This window comes from Myotis nattereri (assembly GCF_964212035.1).
Source record: "Myotis nattereri genome assembly, chromosome: 10".
In the NCBI taxonomy this organism is placed as follows: Eukaryota; Metazoa; Chordata; class Mammalia; order Chiroptera; family Vespertilionidae; genus Myotis; species Myotis nattereri.
Genome location: NC_138085.1, coordinates 68,950,455 through 68,968,496, shown reverse-complemented (window position 1 = coordinate 68,968,496; position 18,042 = coordinate 68,950,455). Strand labels below are relative to the sequence as shown.

The 18,042-nt window shown below is 47.1% G+C and overlaps 1 protein-coding gene across 3 annotated transcripts in view; it reads left to right on the top strand.

The window, feature by feature from the left end:
* The first annotated feature begins 876 nt into the window (after positions 1-876).
* BIRC6 (baculoviral IAP repeat containing 6) overlaps positions 877-18,042 on the top strand; it is a 180,878-nt gene continuing 163,712 nt past the window's right edge. For all 3 annotated transcript variants that reach the window (XM_081100815.1, XM_081100814.1, XM_081100813.1), the window contains exon 1: positions 877-1,214. In XM_081100815.1, coding sequence (XP_080956941.1) covers positions 896-1,214 — 319 coding nt within the window. In that variant the 5' untranslated portion in view covers positions 877-895. The remainder of the gene's footprint in view (positions 1,215-18,042) is intronic.

The window sequence follows — 18,042 nt, the reverse complement described above, 5'->3', positions numbered from 1 at the left end:
CTATTTTACACTTTTTGAGGAACTGCTATACTGTTTTCTATAGCAGCTGTACCATCTATTCCCACCAACTGTGCGCAAGGGTTCCAATTTCTCTACATTGCTGCTAACACCTATTTTCCTTTTTTAAAAATTGTTGTCATCCTAGAGTGCTGTTATATCATTGTTGTTTTAAGAGTACATTTACTTGGCTAGAGTCCCCACAACACCCACGCACACTTACTAACAATTCACGTAACTCGAGTTGTGTGGAATGTGGTAGAGAAACTAGACTTATGAGCTCCCAGCATCTCAGATCTGGCATTTTTACTCAACAAAAAGATTCGGAAACTGGGGGGTGGGGCGTTGTAGGAGGCACGGGTTTGGGGAGATCGCCCAGTTTCTCCAAATCCAGACCAGAGATTTTTCACGGTTTATTCTCAGATTGGAGCCGCGGCCCAGGCCCGCAGGTCTCCTTCCGGCCGCCGCGGAAGAGCTGCACCGCGTGCGCCGGGAACCGTTCGGGCGCGGCTGGAACCGAGCGGAGGGCCTCGGGGCGTCTCCGACAGGTAGACCGGGAGGGGCCCCCGCCCAGCGGAAATACACAGGCGCCCCACCTCCCTCGCCCGGAGTCCCGGCGCGGGGCGGAGCCCGGCCACGCCCAGGGCTCGCCGAAAATCTGGGACGTTGAGGACGCAGCGCTGGCCGGACCGGCGGCGCGTGGCACGCGCGGACCCTCCGCGCATGCTCCCGCCGCCCCCGCCCCGCCCCCTCGCTCTCTTGCGCCCTCCCCCGCCTGCCTCCTCCGCGCTGGGCCCCTCCGAGCTGGGCCCCTGGGGGAGCGCGGCCGACGTCCGGCGTGCGTGCCGGCGGCTGACTTCACTTCCGGCTAACGCGCTCGCTTGCCCCCTGGCCCCGGATGGTGACTGGCGGCGGTGGTGCACCTCCCGGGACTGTCACTGAGCCGCTTCCCAGTGTGATTGTGCTGAGCGCAGGCCGGAAGATGGCGGCTGCGGCTGCGGCGGCCTCGGGCCCGGGCTGCTCGTCGGCGGCGGGGGCGGCCGGGGCCTCGGAGTGGCTGGTGCTGCGGGACGGCTGCATGCGCTGCGACCCCGACGGGCTGCACAGCCTCTCCTACCACCCGGCGCTCAACGCCATTCTGGCCGTCACCAGTCGCGGGACCATCAAAGTCATCGACGGTACTTCAGGGGCCACCCTGCAGGCCTCGGCGCTCAGCGGTGAGTGTGCGGCGCGCCGGGCGGGGGCCCGGTCCGCTGCGGGAGGGGCCGGGCCCGCAGGATGCCGGGGAAGGAAGCCGCCCAGCCCCGCGACTCGGCCTCCGGAGGAAGGGAAACGTCGTAACGGGAGCGGGTGGCGGCGGAGGGCAGGCAGGGGGCTCGGGCTTGGCTGGGCAGGGGGGCCCGGAACCTGATGGAGGGGGGCCGGGGGACTCGGCTTTTCAGCGCCACCGCCGGTTCGGAGAGACTAGCGAGCTGGGGAGTGGCGGGAGTTGCCTCTCGGGCCTTGGGCGTCCGGGGTAGGTTGGTCCTCCGGGCGGGAGAAGTGAGGAGGCCTCGGCTCCGGGCCTGAGGAAGGCCAGGTCCCCGGGTCGGTCCTGGAGAAAGTGTCGGATCTGCCTTCAGCCAGATGAGAGAGGCTGGCGGCCGGAGGCGAGCGTCCTTGCCAGCATCCTGGCTCTCCCCGCTTGAGGGTGGAAGCGGGTCCCCGACTGTTAGGAGGACTTGCAGGTGCTGGCGGGCTCGGCGCCGGGAGTGGGAGTGGGAGTGGGATTGGGATTGGGATTGGGATTGGGAATGGGAATGGGAATGGGGGTGGGGATGGGAATGGGAATGGGAATGGGGGTGGGTAGGCTGCCCTGGAGTGGGGGGAGGGAGGGAGGGAGGGAGGGCAGTGGGCGGGCTCGCTGCCTGAACTGTGCCGTCGACGACTTTGGGACTCTGGCGGACGCCATGGAAGACTAGACCTCGTCCCCGCAGTGCCGAGAAAGTCGGAACCTGCGGGGTGTGAACATGCCGATTCCCTTGGGTTCCCGATGAGGGGAGACTTCAGGCCCTTTCCGTGTGTGTGACCGCAGTGAACGGAAGTCGGGATTCGGAGGTGTGCGTGCGTCTCCCCCCGGAGGAGCGCCGTTCGGGGCGGTGTACACGCGGGTCCAGGGGCCGGACTTCCAGCCCGCGGCGGGTGGGCGCTCGGGGCTCCGGAGGGCAGTGTTTTGGGACCGCCCTGGCCAAGTGACGTTTCGTGGAGGTGACATTTCATTTGAGGTTTAATGAGCGACTTCATTTAGATTCATAAGTTTCGTTTGGAAAGTGAGCGTGTATGCGTGAGTGAGACTCAGGCACAGATTTCTGATACAGACGCCTGCGCCTTTAGCCAGGTGGAAATAGTAGCGCGGGCACTACCAGCTCACTTGTGTTTTAACACAGACACATCAGGAAAGGTCGTTATTCTCGTTTCCTGTGTGAGTAAACAAGGCATGTAAGTGAGTACATGGCGGTTTAGGGATACAGAGATAAAATAAGGGATTTAATTTTTGTTGATGTGAGAGTTGTGAAAGGAATGGACTGTGTATGGCTCTCGAATATAAACCTGGAACCATATCTAAGGTATGTCTAAGAGAAAGCTTTGGCTTGTAATGTTTCTTTCCTTGGCTTAAGGAACAGGAGGGGTGCCCTAGATAGAACAATGATCAGTTACTGCACCTTGGACATTATAGTTTATATTACCAATCATTAGTAATTGGATATCCTCTTAAATTCATTTAAAAATATTTCAAATTCGAGAGGGTGTAAAGAATAATTATGATGTATCCCTCACTCGGTTTAAGAAATAAAACTTTACAAAGAGAGTTGAAGCCTCCTCTATGTCCATTCTGGATTGTATTTCTCCAACCTTCCTCCTTCCATTAATATTATCTTTGATTTGGTTTTATCATTTTCATACGTATCTTCATGCTTTTTAGTATATGCTTGTAACTTTAAACAATATGCAGTACTGTTTTTATGATTTTGAGCTTTGAATAAGTGGTATTATAGTATATGTATTTGGATTTCTATAAAAAGCCATGTTAACAAGTCTTAAAAGTGTTTTCCATAAAAAGAGTAGTCTCATGGAATTTTATAATATCCGGAGGCCATGTTTGAGAAAAATAACATGTGCTAGAATTTGTTATAAGTGGTTGGGGAAATTGGACATATATGTATGTGCCTGTTCATGAAGGGAAAAAAGTAGTTACTCTGATGGTAGATTTCTAAAGGGGAGGTTTTTAGGTGCATAATATAAGTGGAAAGGTAGATGCATAGAACTGATTTGGGATGACTTTGTTGGGGCATTTGTTAGTTAGAAAGGAATGGGATTGGATACAATTGCAGATGCCTATACAGTGAGTATTGAATATATAAATAAAAATATGTAGGCCCTGGCTGGTGTGGCTCAGTTGGTTGGAGCATCATCCTGTATAGTGAAAGGTTGCAGGGTTTGATTTCCTGTCAGGGCACATACCATGTGATCCTGGTTGGGGCATATGGGAAGGCAACCCATCAATGTTTCTCTCTCCCTCCCCCTCTGTCTACAATCATTAAGCATGCCCTCAGGTGAGGATTTAAAAAAATATCCTATATAATAAAAGGCTAGTATGGAAATTGTCCCCTTGACCAGGTGTTTGACCAGGGGATGGGGCCTGCTGGCCAACCTCCTGATCGGTGGCCCCTCCCCCGGCTGGCTGTCTGGGCCCAGATCAGGGAGGGTGGGCCCAATCCCACCTGTGCACCAGGCCTCTAGTATACATATAAGAGTTATGGCAAACAAAATTCTGTAGCCTTGACTAAATTACTTAACATTTCTGTTCCAGTTTTTCCTTTTGCCAAATGGGGATAATAATTGTACTGAATTTGAGGATTAAGTGTTTATAAAAGTGCTTAGGACACTATTTAATGTTCAGAAAGTTAAAAAAAATGTTCTTGTTTACTTGTAAATCTCTGTAAATATTCTTCTTATTTTTTTGTTCTTTTTTTACTTAAAACCTGCTAAATTTTTTCAACTTAACTCCAAATTTAAACTTCTTAGGATTTTTTCCTGATTTACCTGCTTTTGCTACCCCATAGAATTCATCTAGTTTTTACTTTTATATAAGAATAAAGTATTGCCCTCGCTCGTTTAGCTCAGTGGATAGAGCTTCAGCCTACGGACTGAAGGGTCCCGGGTTCAGTTCTGGTCAAGGGCACATGCCCAGGTTTTGGGTTCAGTCCCCATTGTGGGGTGTGCAGGAGGCAGCTGATCAGTGATTCTTTAATCATTGATGTTTCTATCTCTCTCTCCCTCTCCTTTCCTCTTAGAAATCAACAAAAACATATTTAAAGATACATATATTAAAAATAAAAAAGAATAAAGTATTGTTGTCCTGGCCACTGTGGCTCGGTTGGGTGTAATCCCATGCACCTAAAGGTTGCCAGTTCCGATGATTCCCCTTCAGGGCCTATGCCTGGGATGCTGGCTTGATCATGGGGGGTGGGGGGGAAGGGCATGCAGGAGGTAGTTGATTGATGTTCTGCTCTCACATCCATGTTTATGTTTCTCCCTGCCCCTTCTTCTCTTTCTAAAAACCAATAAAATTCTTAAAAAGATGAATAAAGTATTGTTAATTTGTTCAGTATTTTCTTATTCATTTAATTATTGCTGGTGGTGTTTTTCTGTTCTTGAAATAGCTCCCCATATATATATATACTTAAAAAAATACTTCTGTTGGTTTCAGAGAGGGAGGGAGAGGAAGAGAGAGATAAAAAACATCCATGATGAAAGAGAATCATTGATTGGCTGCCTCCTGCATGCCCCACAATGGGAATCGAGCCTGCAACCTGGGCATGTGCCCTTGCCCGGAACTGAACCCGGGATCCTTCAATCTGCAGGCCGATGCTCTATCCACTGAGCCAAACCAGCTAGGGCTGTTTTTTTTTTAATTGATTTTTTGCAGAGAGGAAGGGAGAAGGATAGAGAGTTAGAAACATCGATGAGAGAGAAACATCGATCAGCTGCCTCCTGCACATCTCCTACTGGGGATGTGCCCGCCACCAAGGTACATGCCCTTGACCGGAATCGAACCTGGGACCCTTCAGTCCGCAGGCCGACGCTCTATCCACTGAGCCAAACCGGTTTAGGCTGTTTTTTGTTTTTATAGTTTTTTGAGAGCATGTGGCAAGAGAAAGGGCTTTTAGGTAGTTCTGAATTTTGAATTTTAGCTCACTAACTCACTATCTAAACTTCATGAACTTCTGCTTCCTCATTTGTAAATTAAGATTAATATTTCATAGGGTGGTTGTGAAGACTGAGTGGTAAACATATTTAAAGTATCTAACAGTTCTTGTATCTACTTGGTATAGTAGGTACACAATGAATGCTAATTCTCTTAAGTCTCATAGGTGCTTAATATTAACATGCTCATTATTTATTACTTTAAAAAATGTTCACTGACTTAGTGTTTATATACAAAGGATAATAGATATCATTCAAATGTAGATGGAAATATAAATGTTGGTAAATATATTTCAGTGTATTGGTGTAGCTAAATGTCAGAATGAAGTTTAGTCTATTCTGTATATGGATTGTTCGTGTAGTATACGTATATAAGTAAATGAAGACATGTGTATATTAATCAGTGGATATTGTAATACAGTATATGTGTAAGAGAAATTCATGTCTCTTCAGTTTTTTAAGTGGGTTCCAGATCTTGTCACAGTGAAAAGCCAAATTCCAAAGCTGCTTATTGTTTTTAGCTAAATACTCTGATTTTACATTTCTTTATGAATTTCTCCCTTTATCCTTTTCCTAGATCAGGTTGGGGAACCTTTTTTTTGCCAAGGGCCATTTGGATATTTACACATCATTCACTTATTATAATTCACTTAATATAAATTTATGTTGCTATGAAAAAAGCTACTAGATTTATTGAATTTCAAGTCCCGCCTATGGTTGCCTTGGCAGGGCCCGACCAAATGATTTCGTGGGTGGCCCACAGGCCAGGCGTTCCCTACCCCTGTCCTAGATAGGCATTGACTTTGATTTGATTTGAAAAGTTTGTACAGTGATCATAAATGAGAAAAAGATCATAATATTCCAGTTGTAGCAAAGTTCAGATTGAGAGAATTCTTACTGATAGATTGTCTGATGTAACAACTTCTTGTTTAGACTTAAAGCCCAGAGCTGCCTGCTCTAGAAGTCTTAGAATATAGAAAACTAACCAGGTTAAACTGCATAATCCTCAAGAACTGTATATGGATTGTTCGTGTAGTACACGTATATAAGTAAATGAAGACGTGTATATTAATCAATGGATTATGGAGTTTTATGGATAAAACTCATACCACTGTGTTAGAGTTAGAAAATATTTTTTTTACTACTGAATTGGCATGTATTCATGCATTAATTTGGATAAAATGTAAAATTTTCTGTATGTCTCTGCTTTGGATTATAAATGATTCAAACCACTTCCTGTTTTTTGACTAACCTTGGTACATGCAGCCTTCCTAGTCTCAATTATTCTTCCATGAAAGATAATAAACACAGTATAAGTTGGAATTTTAATAGCCCCAGAAGATAATTGCCTTTATATGAGTTCTCTATAAGAAGTAAATTCAGCAAATCTCTTTGTGGGCTATGAGTACATACGTTGGTTCTATTTCAGCTGACTAACTTCAGTAATGCTACATGATGCTCTATCTTCTGTCAAAGATTTGCTTTAGCAAAACATTTTTTTATAATGAATGAGTGGATTTATATAAGATTTGTGTTTTTTAAAATTGATTTTTATTTTAAATAAAAAATATTTTTATTGATTTCAGAGAGGAAGGAAGAAGGAGAGAGGGATAGAAACATCAATGATGAGAGAGAATTATTGATCAGCTGCCTTCTGCATGCCCTACACTGGGGATCACGCCTGTAACTGGGACATGTGCCCTTCTCGGGAATCGAATGGTGATCTCCTGGTTCAGAGGTCATTGCTCAACCACTGAGCCACACCTTTAAATTGATTTCTAGAGAGAGAGTAAGGGAGAGGGGGAGAGAGAAATACATCTGTGTGAGAGTGAAACATTAATTGGCTGTCTGCTGCACACCCACTACTGGGAATCGAGCCTGCAACCGGGCATGTGCCTGACCTGATATTGAACTCACCACCATCTGGTATACAGAAGAATGCTCCAGCTAACTGAGGCACACCAGCCATGGCCATAATATATTTTTCTAAGAAGTCAATGGTAGGGAACCATTGTAGGTTATGACATGGTTAGATTCATTTTTAGAACGCATTGAAGTTAATGCCCAGTTGTGAGAAGTGATGAGAGTATCATTAAGTTAGTTTGAGAGTTAGGAACAACATAATTTGGTGAATGTGGGGATGAGAGACATTGATGAAAATTATTCATACTTAGGTTCCTACTTTGAGTAATGAATGGCGTTTATTAACCCAAATAGGCAATACAGTAGTCCCTCTTATTTATGGTTGTGCTTTGCATGGTTTCAGGTACCCATGCGGTTAGCTATGATCTGAAAATATTAAATGGAAAATTTCAGAAGTTAAGAATGAATAAGTTTTAAAGTGTGCCTTGTTATGAGTAGCATGCTGGAACCTCAGGCTGTCCCTCTCCATCTCGCTCTGGATGGTAATCATCTGTTTGTCCTATATATTGATATTGTATATGCTACCCACCCATTAGGTAGGTAGTAGCCATCTTGGTTATCAGATCAACTGTCACAGTATTGCAGTGCTTGTGTTCAAGTAACCCTTATTTTACTTAATAATGGCTCCAAAGAGTAGTGATGCTGGCAATTTGGTTATGCCAAAGGAGCTATAAAGTGAAAAGGTGGAAATTCTCAAGTTAAGGACAGAAATAATCCTATGCTAAACTTGTTAAGATCTATAGTAAGACTGAATCTTCTATCTGAAGTTGTGAAGAAGGAAAAAGAAATTTGTGCTAGTTTGCTGAAAGAGACACCACATTCACATAACTTTTATTACACTATTTTGTTAAAATTCTATTTTATTATTAGTTATTGTTGCTAATTTCTTTCTGTGCCAAATTTACAAATTACACTTTATTATATGTTTGTAGGCATAGAAAAAGATAGTATATTTAGGGTTAGGTACTGTCTATGCTTTCAGGCATCCACTGGGGGCCTTGGGATGTATTCCCATACATAAGGGGGGTGGGGAACTACTGTACAAGGAAGTGTGGTGTGTAGCTTTTGTTGGAAAAAGCAAGAGGGAGATAGTGATTTCAGTTGTGTTAATTTTGAAGGGCATTCAAGTAGAGATATCCAGAAGGTATTTGGAAATTCAGGGTTGAAGTTTGAAAATTCGGGAATCCAGATTTGGAAGGCATTGGCATTTATAAAGCTTAGCCTTATGGTTAAGAATATTGGCTCTGGAGCCACACGGAGTTCCAGTCTGTGACTCACCACTTAGTAGCTGTGCCCATAGGCAAGACGCTTAACCCAGTGGTTCTCAACCTTCTGGCCCTTTAATACAGTTCCTCATGTTGTGACTCAACCATAAAATTATTTTCGTTGCTACTTCATAACTGTAATGTTGCTACTGTTATGAATTGTAATGTAAATATCTGATATGCAGGATGGTCTTAGGAGACCCCTGTGAAAGGGTCGTTTGACCGCCAAAGGGGTTGCGACCCATAGGTTGAGAACCGCTGGCTTAATCTCTCTCTGTACAGTGGGGCCTTGACTTACGAGTTTAATTCGTTCGGAGACCGAGCTCATTAAGGAGCTCGTTAACTCAAATTATTATTACTCTATCAACTCAATGCAAAAAATCCGCCGAGAGACAGCTGATATCTCAAAAAAACTTGTTAGTGGGGACATTCATAAGTCAAGGCTCCACTGTACTTCATAATTAATACCTAACTCAGTGGGTTATTGGAAAGATTAAGTAAACTGATATGTGTAGACACTGCTTGAACCATCCACCAAAGCACTCAATAAATGGTACTTTTTGTCTTGGTACTTTAAAAAAAAGGTATATTTTTATTGATTTCTGAGAGGAAGGGAGAGGGAGGGAGAGAACATCAGTGATGAGAGAATCATTGATCGGCTGCCTCCTGCACGCTCTCTACTGGGGATTGAGCCCACAACTTGGGCATGTGCCCTTAACCAGAATGGAACCCGAAACCCTTAAGTCCGCAGGCCAACGCTCTACCCACTGAGGCAAACCAGCTAGGGCTTGGTACCTTTTTTTTTTTTTAAACAGACTTCATTTAAAAAATATATTTTTAATGATTTCAGAGAGGAAGAGAGAGGGAGAGAGAGATGGAAACATCACTGATGAGAATCAGTGATTAGCTGTCTCCTACACACCCACTTCTGGGGATCAAGCTGGAAACCTGGGCTTGTGTCCTTGACTGGAATCAAACCCAGGACCCTTCAACTGAAGGCCCATGCTCTATCCACGGCCAAAACAGCTAGGACAGTCTTGGTGCTTTATATTTATACTAGAGGACCTGTGAACAGATTTGTTCACCGGTGGGGTCCCTTGGCCTGGCCTGCGGGGATCAGGCTGAAACCAGCTCTCTGTCATCCCCTGAGGGGTCTCGGATTGCAAGAGGGCGCAGGCCAGGCTGAGGGACCGCACCTATCCTCCAGTCCTATCCTATATAATAAAGAGGGAATATACAAATTAACCCTCCACAACACCATCACAAGATGGAGGCGTGCACAGTGGGGGCGGGGCCAGCTGCTTCACGTGCCTGCCGCTGGGGTTCCTGCAGTTTCTCCAGGGAGGCAGGGCGCCTCCTTGCAGCGGTGGGAGGCGGCAGGTGGGGCGCCTCCTTGCAGCGGTGGGAGGCGGCAGGTGGGGCGCCTCCTTGAAGCGGTGGGATGCGGGGCTGTGGGGGTGGGGCTGGAGGCTGCTCCATGTGGCTTCCTTAGGGGTTCCTGCGGCCCCGCAGGAGTCCCGGTGGCCATTTTTGTGTGACTTATGCCGATGTTTTCATGGCCCCACGAGCGCGGCCCGGAGGCGGGGCATCGGGGCGGCACTCCAGGACTTGGGGCTATCCCATGGCGCGCCGGCCATGCGGGGCCGGATTCTGGGACTCGGGGCGGTCCCATGGTGCAGGGGTGTGTGTGGGGGGGAGAGGTCCTGGGTCTTGCACAAATTCCCATGACGGGTCACTAGTCTAATTTAATAAAAGACAAACACGCAAATTGACCGTACCTTTGCTACACTAAACCACGCCCACCAGCCAATCAGAGCGACTATATGCAAATTAACCCAACCAAGATGGCGGCCAGCAGCCATGGAGCTGGAGCGAGCAGGAGGCTTGGTTGCTCCAGTCATGGAGGAAGCCAAGCTTCCCGCCTACCGCAGCCTGCTCTGAGCTCCACTGAAGGCAACAAAGTTTCAATTATAGAAGGTAAATAAATCCCAGAATTAAAAAAGAAAAGAAAAAAAGGAGAGGCTGGGAGCTTCCGTCGCCCGGGGGCTTGGTCAGCCTGAAAACGGCCCTCAGCCCCTCACCCAGACTGTCCAGGCACCCCAGTGGGGACCCCGACCATGAAGAGGCTGTGACCAGCTGCAAACAGCCATCAGCTCCTCACCCAGGCTGACCAGGCACCCCAGCGGGACCCCCACCCTGATCCGGACACCCTTCAGGGCAAACCAGCCGGCCCCCAACCGTGCACCAGGCCTCTATCCTATATAATAAAAATATGAAAACTGACCCTAACAGCAGAAGGGCTGGGAATGACTGGTCACTATGACACACACTGACCACCAGGGGGCAGACGCTCAATGGAGGAGCTGCCCTCTGGTGGTCAGGGTGCTCTCACATGGGAGGAGCTCTGCTCAGTCACAACCCAGGCTGATGGCTGCCAGTGTGGCGGTGGTGGTGGGAGCCTCTTCTGCCTCCTCAGCAGCGCTAAGGATGTCCGATTGCAGTTTAGGCCTGCTCCCCGCTGGCAAGTGTACATCCCCCGAGGGCTGCTGGGCTGCCAGAGGGATGTCTGATTGCCATCTTAGGCCCAATCCTCCCGGGGAGATGCTTGAGCCAGCAGGTGGTCATCCCCTGAGGGGTCCCAGACTGCGAGAGGGCGCAGGCTGGGCTGAGGGACTCCCCTCCCCCCGAGTGTACAAATTTTGTGCACCGGGCCTCTAGTTCTATATAATAAAAGGCTAATATGCAAATCAACTGAACAGTGGAATGACTGGTCACTATGATATGCATTGACCACCAGGGGGCTAACGCTCAATGCAGAAGCTGCCCCCTGGATGTCAGTGTGATCCCACAGCACTGCTTAGCCAGAAGCCGGGCTCATTGCTGGTGAGTGTAGCAGTGGTGTTCGGAGCCTCTCCTGCCTCCACGGCAGCACTAAGGGTGTCTGACTGCCAGCTTAGGCCCACTCCCCTTGGGGAGCCATCAGTCAGACATCCCCCTAGGGCTCCCAGACTGCGAGAGGTGCGCAGGCTGGGCTGAGGGACCCCCTCGAGTGCAGGAATCTCATGTACCGGGCCTCTAGTATGTATATAAGATCTTTGGTTAATCTCTCCCCGCCCTACCCCCTCTCCCCTTTCCTCTGAAGTTCATCATTTTGTTCCATGTTTCCATGTCTGTGGTTTCCGCTCCTTCGTTGAGCATCTGCCCCCTGGTGGTCAGTGCGCATCATAGCTACCAGTCGGCCGGTCGCTTAGGCTTTTATATATATAGACTAGAGCAGGGGTGGGCAAACTTTTTGACTCGAGGGCCACAATGGGTTCTTAAACTGGACTCAGAAGAAGGAGCTGCGGCCGTGTTTCCCAACGTTGCCATGTTAACACTGCTGCTGGTGAAGGAGCGGAGGGGAGAGCAAGAGAACCCTCCGCTCTTTCCGCTCTGTGGGCTGGATAGAACAGCTGAACTGGCTGGATTCGGCCCTGGGCCATAGTTTGCCCACCGCTGGACTAGAGGCCTGGTGCACGAAAATTGGTGCATTGGGTGGGGGGGTCCCTCAATTCAGCCTGCCCCCTCTCACAGTTCAGGAGCCCTCAGGGGATGTCCTACTGACGGCTTAGGCCCACTCCCCGCTAAGCCGCAATTTGGCCTCCCTCTGCAGGAGGTGACCAGGCCGATCAAGTGAAGGCGCCACCCCCATCACCCCGATGCTGCCGCCACTGCTGGCTGCTGCAGCTCCCGGCCCTGTTAGGGCTGGCCCTGGCCCCAGCCCACTGATGGGGGTGGGGCTATCTGGGGCCAGGACAGCTTGGGGAGGGGCTATGGGAGCTTGAGGCACCGCTGTCACACTGTCCAGCCTCTGCGATGGCTCTGGGACTGAGGCTTCATGGCCTCTCCCGCCGCTGCCTCTGGGAAAGGGGCAGTGCCCCCAGACCGGCCCGCACAGCCGGCCCTCAGCCCTCATAGCTGCGGCTTTGTCTGGAAGGACATCCGAAAGACGTCTGGTCTAATTAGCATATTACCCTTTTATTAGTATAGTTAGTATATTAGTTCAGTTCAACAAAGTGTCATTTGCGGTAATAAGATGAATTTGAAATCCAGTCCTACCGCCAAATTAAAAAAGCTTTCTATAAGAGATGACGTATCAGCTGAGACTTGAAAGAAAATGAGTTAGAGCAGTGGTTCTCAACCTTGGCTGCACATTAGAATCGCCTGGGAATCTTTTAAAATCCTGATTTCTGGGCCTCATCCTCTGGAAATTCTGTTTCTTTGTCACTAATGTTGTGGCCTCACCCCATAACAAAGAAACAGAATTTCATCTCGGACGACGAGGCCCAGAAATCAGGATTTTAAAAAGATTCCCAGGTGATTCTAATGTGCAGCCAAGGTTGAGAACCACTGAGTTAGAAGGAGCAGCATGAACAAGAGTACACAGGTAGGAAGTTGGTAATATTTGTTACAAGCAGTTTGGCATTAGAATACAAAGCATACAGAAAGGACTGATCAGAGAGCCTGAGGATCTTAGACTTGTCCCTCCTGGGCTATGCTTCTCATTTTTAAGTAGTACAAGAACTCCCAGTTTAAGGTAAAAAAAAGTCTAGGGCCTTATTATGATTAGGAGCTACATGTTTAGTATCAGTTAACATTCAATTCCCTTCTGACTGGTTTAGCTTTTAGATTTTTATGGTAACAAGTCAGTTAACACTTTTCTATCTGTCCTCCAATTTCAAAAATATTTTTGCTGTCATATTCTCATTTGTTCCTTTTTTCTTTGTGGGCTCGGTAAGGCCCTCTTTATCTCTTCACTGTCTTTGCAGTGGGAGCTTGGGAGGGAGCCGACGTAAGTGTGAATGTATTACTATATCCTTGTTGTTTAACTGGCAGTTTGTAGTTGTAATTGTACTTAAGTTTTTGTGCGTTTGTTACTCTCTACTTAGGAATGTTAGCTATAACTGTAGCTAGAATGTAGACAGTAATTGATTTCTGTAATGTAGTATGTAAGAACAGTGGGGAGATGGGTGGGAGGTACCTCTCATATGTGCATTGTACTGCTCATGACCTTATGCCTTTTGGTGCCTTTGGCAAGACACTTATCTGACTTACTATCTTTTTTTTCCTTAAAAATGTTTTCATTGATTTTAGAGAGGGAAAGAGCTAGAAACATTGATGAGAGAGAAACATCAACATCGATTGGCTGCCTCCTGCATGCCCCCTTCCCTCTCAACGGGGAATTGAGTCCACAATCTGGGCCTGTGGCCTGACTGGGAATTGAACAAGCGATCTCTTGGTGCGTGGGTCAAGGCTCAACCACTGAGCAACCCCAGCTGGGCCTGACTTACTATCTTTAAGTAGGCTAGTAATTCTTGCCCAGATTACTTTATTACCTGATAAGATAATGAATGGAGAAATTCTTTGTAACCTGTAGAACTTTAAAAATGTGAGGTATAGCCAAAGCCGGTTTGACTCAGCGGATAGAGCGTCGGCCTGCGGACTGAAAGGTCCCGGGTTCGATTCCGGTCAAGGGCATGTACCTGGGTTGCAGGCACTTCCCCAGTGGGGGATGTGCGGGAGGCAGCTGATCGATGTTTCTCTCTCATCGATGTTTCGATGTTTCTAACTCTCTATCTCTCTCCCTTCCTCTCTGTAAAAAATCAATAAAATATATTTAAAAAAAATGTGAGGTATACAACAAAGTTAAGATAAACTCTTTGGGTATAGAAGAGGAGATAAGAGAGGTACAAATAATACAAAGAAGGAAGTATAGAGAGGAGATAATGATGTACCAATAGCAAAGAGAATAAAGTAATTGCTATATAAAAGAGTTTGTGACAAGGGCAGGGCTCCTAAAAAGAAGTAGTGTCTAGTTTGAGTGTGTCAAATCAGGGCTGTATTTTAGAGGACATAAATATTATGCTTTTTAGAGGAAATGATAGAAATATTTTAGTGAGGCAGATAGGAATCCCTTCTTTGAGATTTGTTGTGGGCGCAGGAATTTAAATCTTTGTGATTTGTTTCTTTACTTTTACTTTGATTTATGAAGTAGGAAAGAGAGAAATAGGACGGGGGAGATGGCAAAGGGCAGTGGTTCTCAGCCTTGGTTGCTCATTAGAATCCTCAAGGGAGCTTTTAAAAAATACTCTGGGCCCCAGTAGTCTGGCTTAAGTGGTCTGGAGTGCAGCCCAGGCATACTTTTTTTTTTTTTTAAAGCATGCCAGGTGATTCTAATGTGCAGCTAAGTTTAGAGGTTCAAACTAACTAGGACCTCAGACAAGCATGTTTATTTGATATGCCTGGGATAAATGAGAAACAGGTTTCATTTGAACTGAATAATTACTATTTTATCTTAATTTTTTTTGTAAGAAAAACCTTCCAGATTGGTTTGTCTGCTAATAAAAACCCATCTCATTATATTTTTAAATTGTATTTAGTTAATATATAATGAAATAGTGCATGAAAGAGCAGGGATATTTCAAGGACCCAATTTCTGTTACTTTCTATTTTTTCCTTTTCTACTGTAATTCAGTTTTGGTTGATCCTTCCTCTCCCCTCCCTCCCTCCCTCCCTCCCTTGTTTCCTTCCTTCCTTTTTTGAGCTACAGACTGCTCTGGTACTTTTTCACCAAAATGCCACTACAGCTTAGGACAGTGACTGTATACTGGCAGAAGAGGAGGTAAAAAGGGGCAAGGCGTGTAGAGATGGCCGGGATCATCTGTTCCAGATCACTAGTTTCATACCTAAAACATCTAGGTGTTACATGTGTACTAAAATAATTGTGAGAATGTTGCATTTTGCCACATTTTAGTTTAATTTCAGTATATTAAAAGGCGTTGACCCCCATCACCCTCCTATCGCCTGATCAGCCCCTTGCCCAGGCCTGACGCCTCCGCCAGAGGTGTCAGGCTTGGACAGGGGACCCCCATCTCCCCCCGATCACTGGCTCTGGCCCCCGCCCAGGCCTGAGGCCTCTGGCCCAGGAATCATGCCTGGGCAGGGGACCCCCATCTCCCTCTGATCGCTTGCTCCACCCCCCGCCCAAGCCTGACGCCTCTGACCCAGGCTTCAGGCCTGGGCAAGGGGACCATCATATCCCCCCAATCCCCGGCTCCGCCCCCCACCCAGGCCTGATGCCTCAGCCAGAGGAGTTGACCCTCATCACCCTCCGATCACCAATCACCGGATCAGCCCCTTGACCAGGCCTGAGGCCTCCGGCAGAGGTGTCAGGCCTGGGCAGGGGACCCCCAGCTCCCCGCGGTTGCAGGCTCCGCCCCTGCCCAGGCCTAACGCCTCTGGCCTAGGCGTCCGGCCCAGGCAGCGGGGACCTGCAGTGGCAGCGGGGGGCGCCGCGATCGTGGGCTTCGCTTTAGGCCCAGGCAAGGGACCCCTAGCTCCTGGGACTGCCAGCTTCGACCTTGCCCAGCTCCCATCGCTGGCTCCACCCCTACTTCCTGCTATCACTGGCCAGGGCAGCAAAGGCGCCTGATTCTCCGATCATGGCTGGGGGGCAGGGCAAAGGCGGCCCCAGGGCCGCCTTTGCCCTGCCCCCCAGCTCTTAGCTCCCCCCTAGGTTTCAGATCACTGTCAGTGGCAGGGGGCTTCTTCCTGCTTTCCCTTTCGCCTCCCTGCATTGTGCCTACATATGCAAATTAGCCGCCATCTTGTTGGCAGTTAACTGCCAATCTTAGTTGGCAGTTAACTGCCAATCTTAGTTGGCAGTTAATTTGCATATAGCCCTGATTAGCCAATGAAAAAGGTATCGCCGTACGCCAATTACCATTTTTCTCTTTTGTTAGTGTAGATATGCATAGCCCATGGACATAGACACTAGTGTGATGAAAGCCTGGCGTGGAGTGGGAACCAGGTTGAGGGGCGAAAGGGGGTAAATGGGGGACATCCGTAATATTCTCAACAATGAAAACCCCCACTATATATAGAAAATAAGTCATTTATTAAAAAAGACTTACTTTGTGTCAAGTACTGGTGATACAGCAGTTAGTCTTTGCTTTCCTAGAGCTCATGGTTTAGTGCAGCGGTTCTCAACCTGTGGGTCGCAATTCCTTTGGCGGTCGAACGGATCCTTTCACAGGGGTCGCCTAAGGCCATTGGAAAGCACATATATAATTACATATTGTTTTTGTGATTAATCACTATGCTTTATGTTCAATTTGTAACAATGAAAATACATCCTGCATATCAGATATTTACATTATGATTCATAACAGTAGCAAAATTACAGTTATGAAGTAGCAATGAAAATAATTTTATGGTTGGGGGTCACCACAACATGAGGAACTGTCTTAAAGGGTCGCGGCATTAGGAAGGTTGAGAACCACTGGTTTAGTATTACACCCTCTCCCCTCCCCGACACACAATGTTGTGGTAATAAATACCATAAGAAATTAGAACTGGAATAGAGATAGACTCACAGATAGAGAGAAGGCTGACAGCTGTGGGAGGTGGGTGGAGGGATTGAGCAAAAAAAACCTCATGGACAGGGACAGCAGTGCTAATTGGGGGAGAGGGAGGTGGGTAGAAGTGGAGGAGCGATTGGGAGGGGATAAATGGTGATGGAAATAAATAAATAAATGAATAAATAGCTATTTAAAAACAAAAACCAAAACAAAAAGAATAGTGAGGAGGTTAGGCTTAGTGTTTTGTCAGGTGAATGTGGCTGAGGAAGTGAGGAAAAGAAAGTTTATTATGATAATGATCAGAGCTGGATATGGAGAAAAGCGAGAGTCAGGTAAGGACATAAAACAATGTTGTTTAATGAATTGGGCGGTCAGAGAATGGTTGGAGTTTGGAAATTGGAGTGGCCAAGTGAGCAGTGCTCTACACAGTTAAGTGTGACCATGGGTAGAAGGTGCTTGACATGAGGCTGAAGGTAAGATCAATGGAGGTGAGCAGTTAAGGAACAGAGAGACTAGTACCTTGGATCTTCTTTGTGGGCATTGAAATTAACAACATGGTTGTAAAACAGTGATTCGAGTGCTAAAATCTTCACAAAATTATAATCTTCAGAACACTGCAACAAAGAGTGAAATAACACATATTAGAGCTCATTAACAGCTTCAAAAAAACAGGGAGTTAAGTAGAAGGGAGGTATAATGTCAATAAGGAGTAAGTGATACCCAACCCATTTCCAAGACTGAAATAGGTGCTGTGTGAGCAGAAAACAGCCACCCCTGAGAAGGCTGTGGTTGCCATTTTGAGCAAGAAGTGGGTGGGAGATAGAAAAAACCCCTTAGGGATTTTAGGCCACATAGTGAGGGCTGACCTAGAGGTCTTGGCTTCTTCTGAAGTCTGCAGTAAAAAGGGATGCAGAGCATGATAAAGTTCTGTGTTCTCTGTAGGGGAGGTAAAAATTCAGTTCTAACCATTCCTTACTTCTCAGATGCTGAGAGTCTTGCAAGGAGCATGATGCACTCCTTTGTGGGGTGTGTGTGGGGCGTGTGGAGGTGTGGGGGGATGTGGGGATTGGGAGGCGAGGGAGTAGATTGCTGTGATTTCCTGCATCATAACAGCCAAATATCCCAAACCCACTTTGTTCATTGTGAGTCTGTCTTTTTTTTTTTTTTTTTTAAATATATTTTATTGATTTTTCACAGAGAGGAAGGGAGAG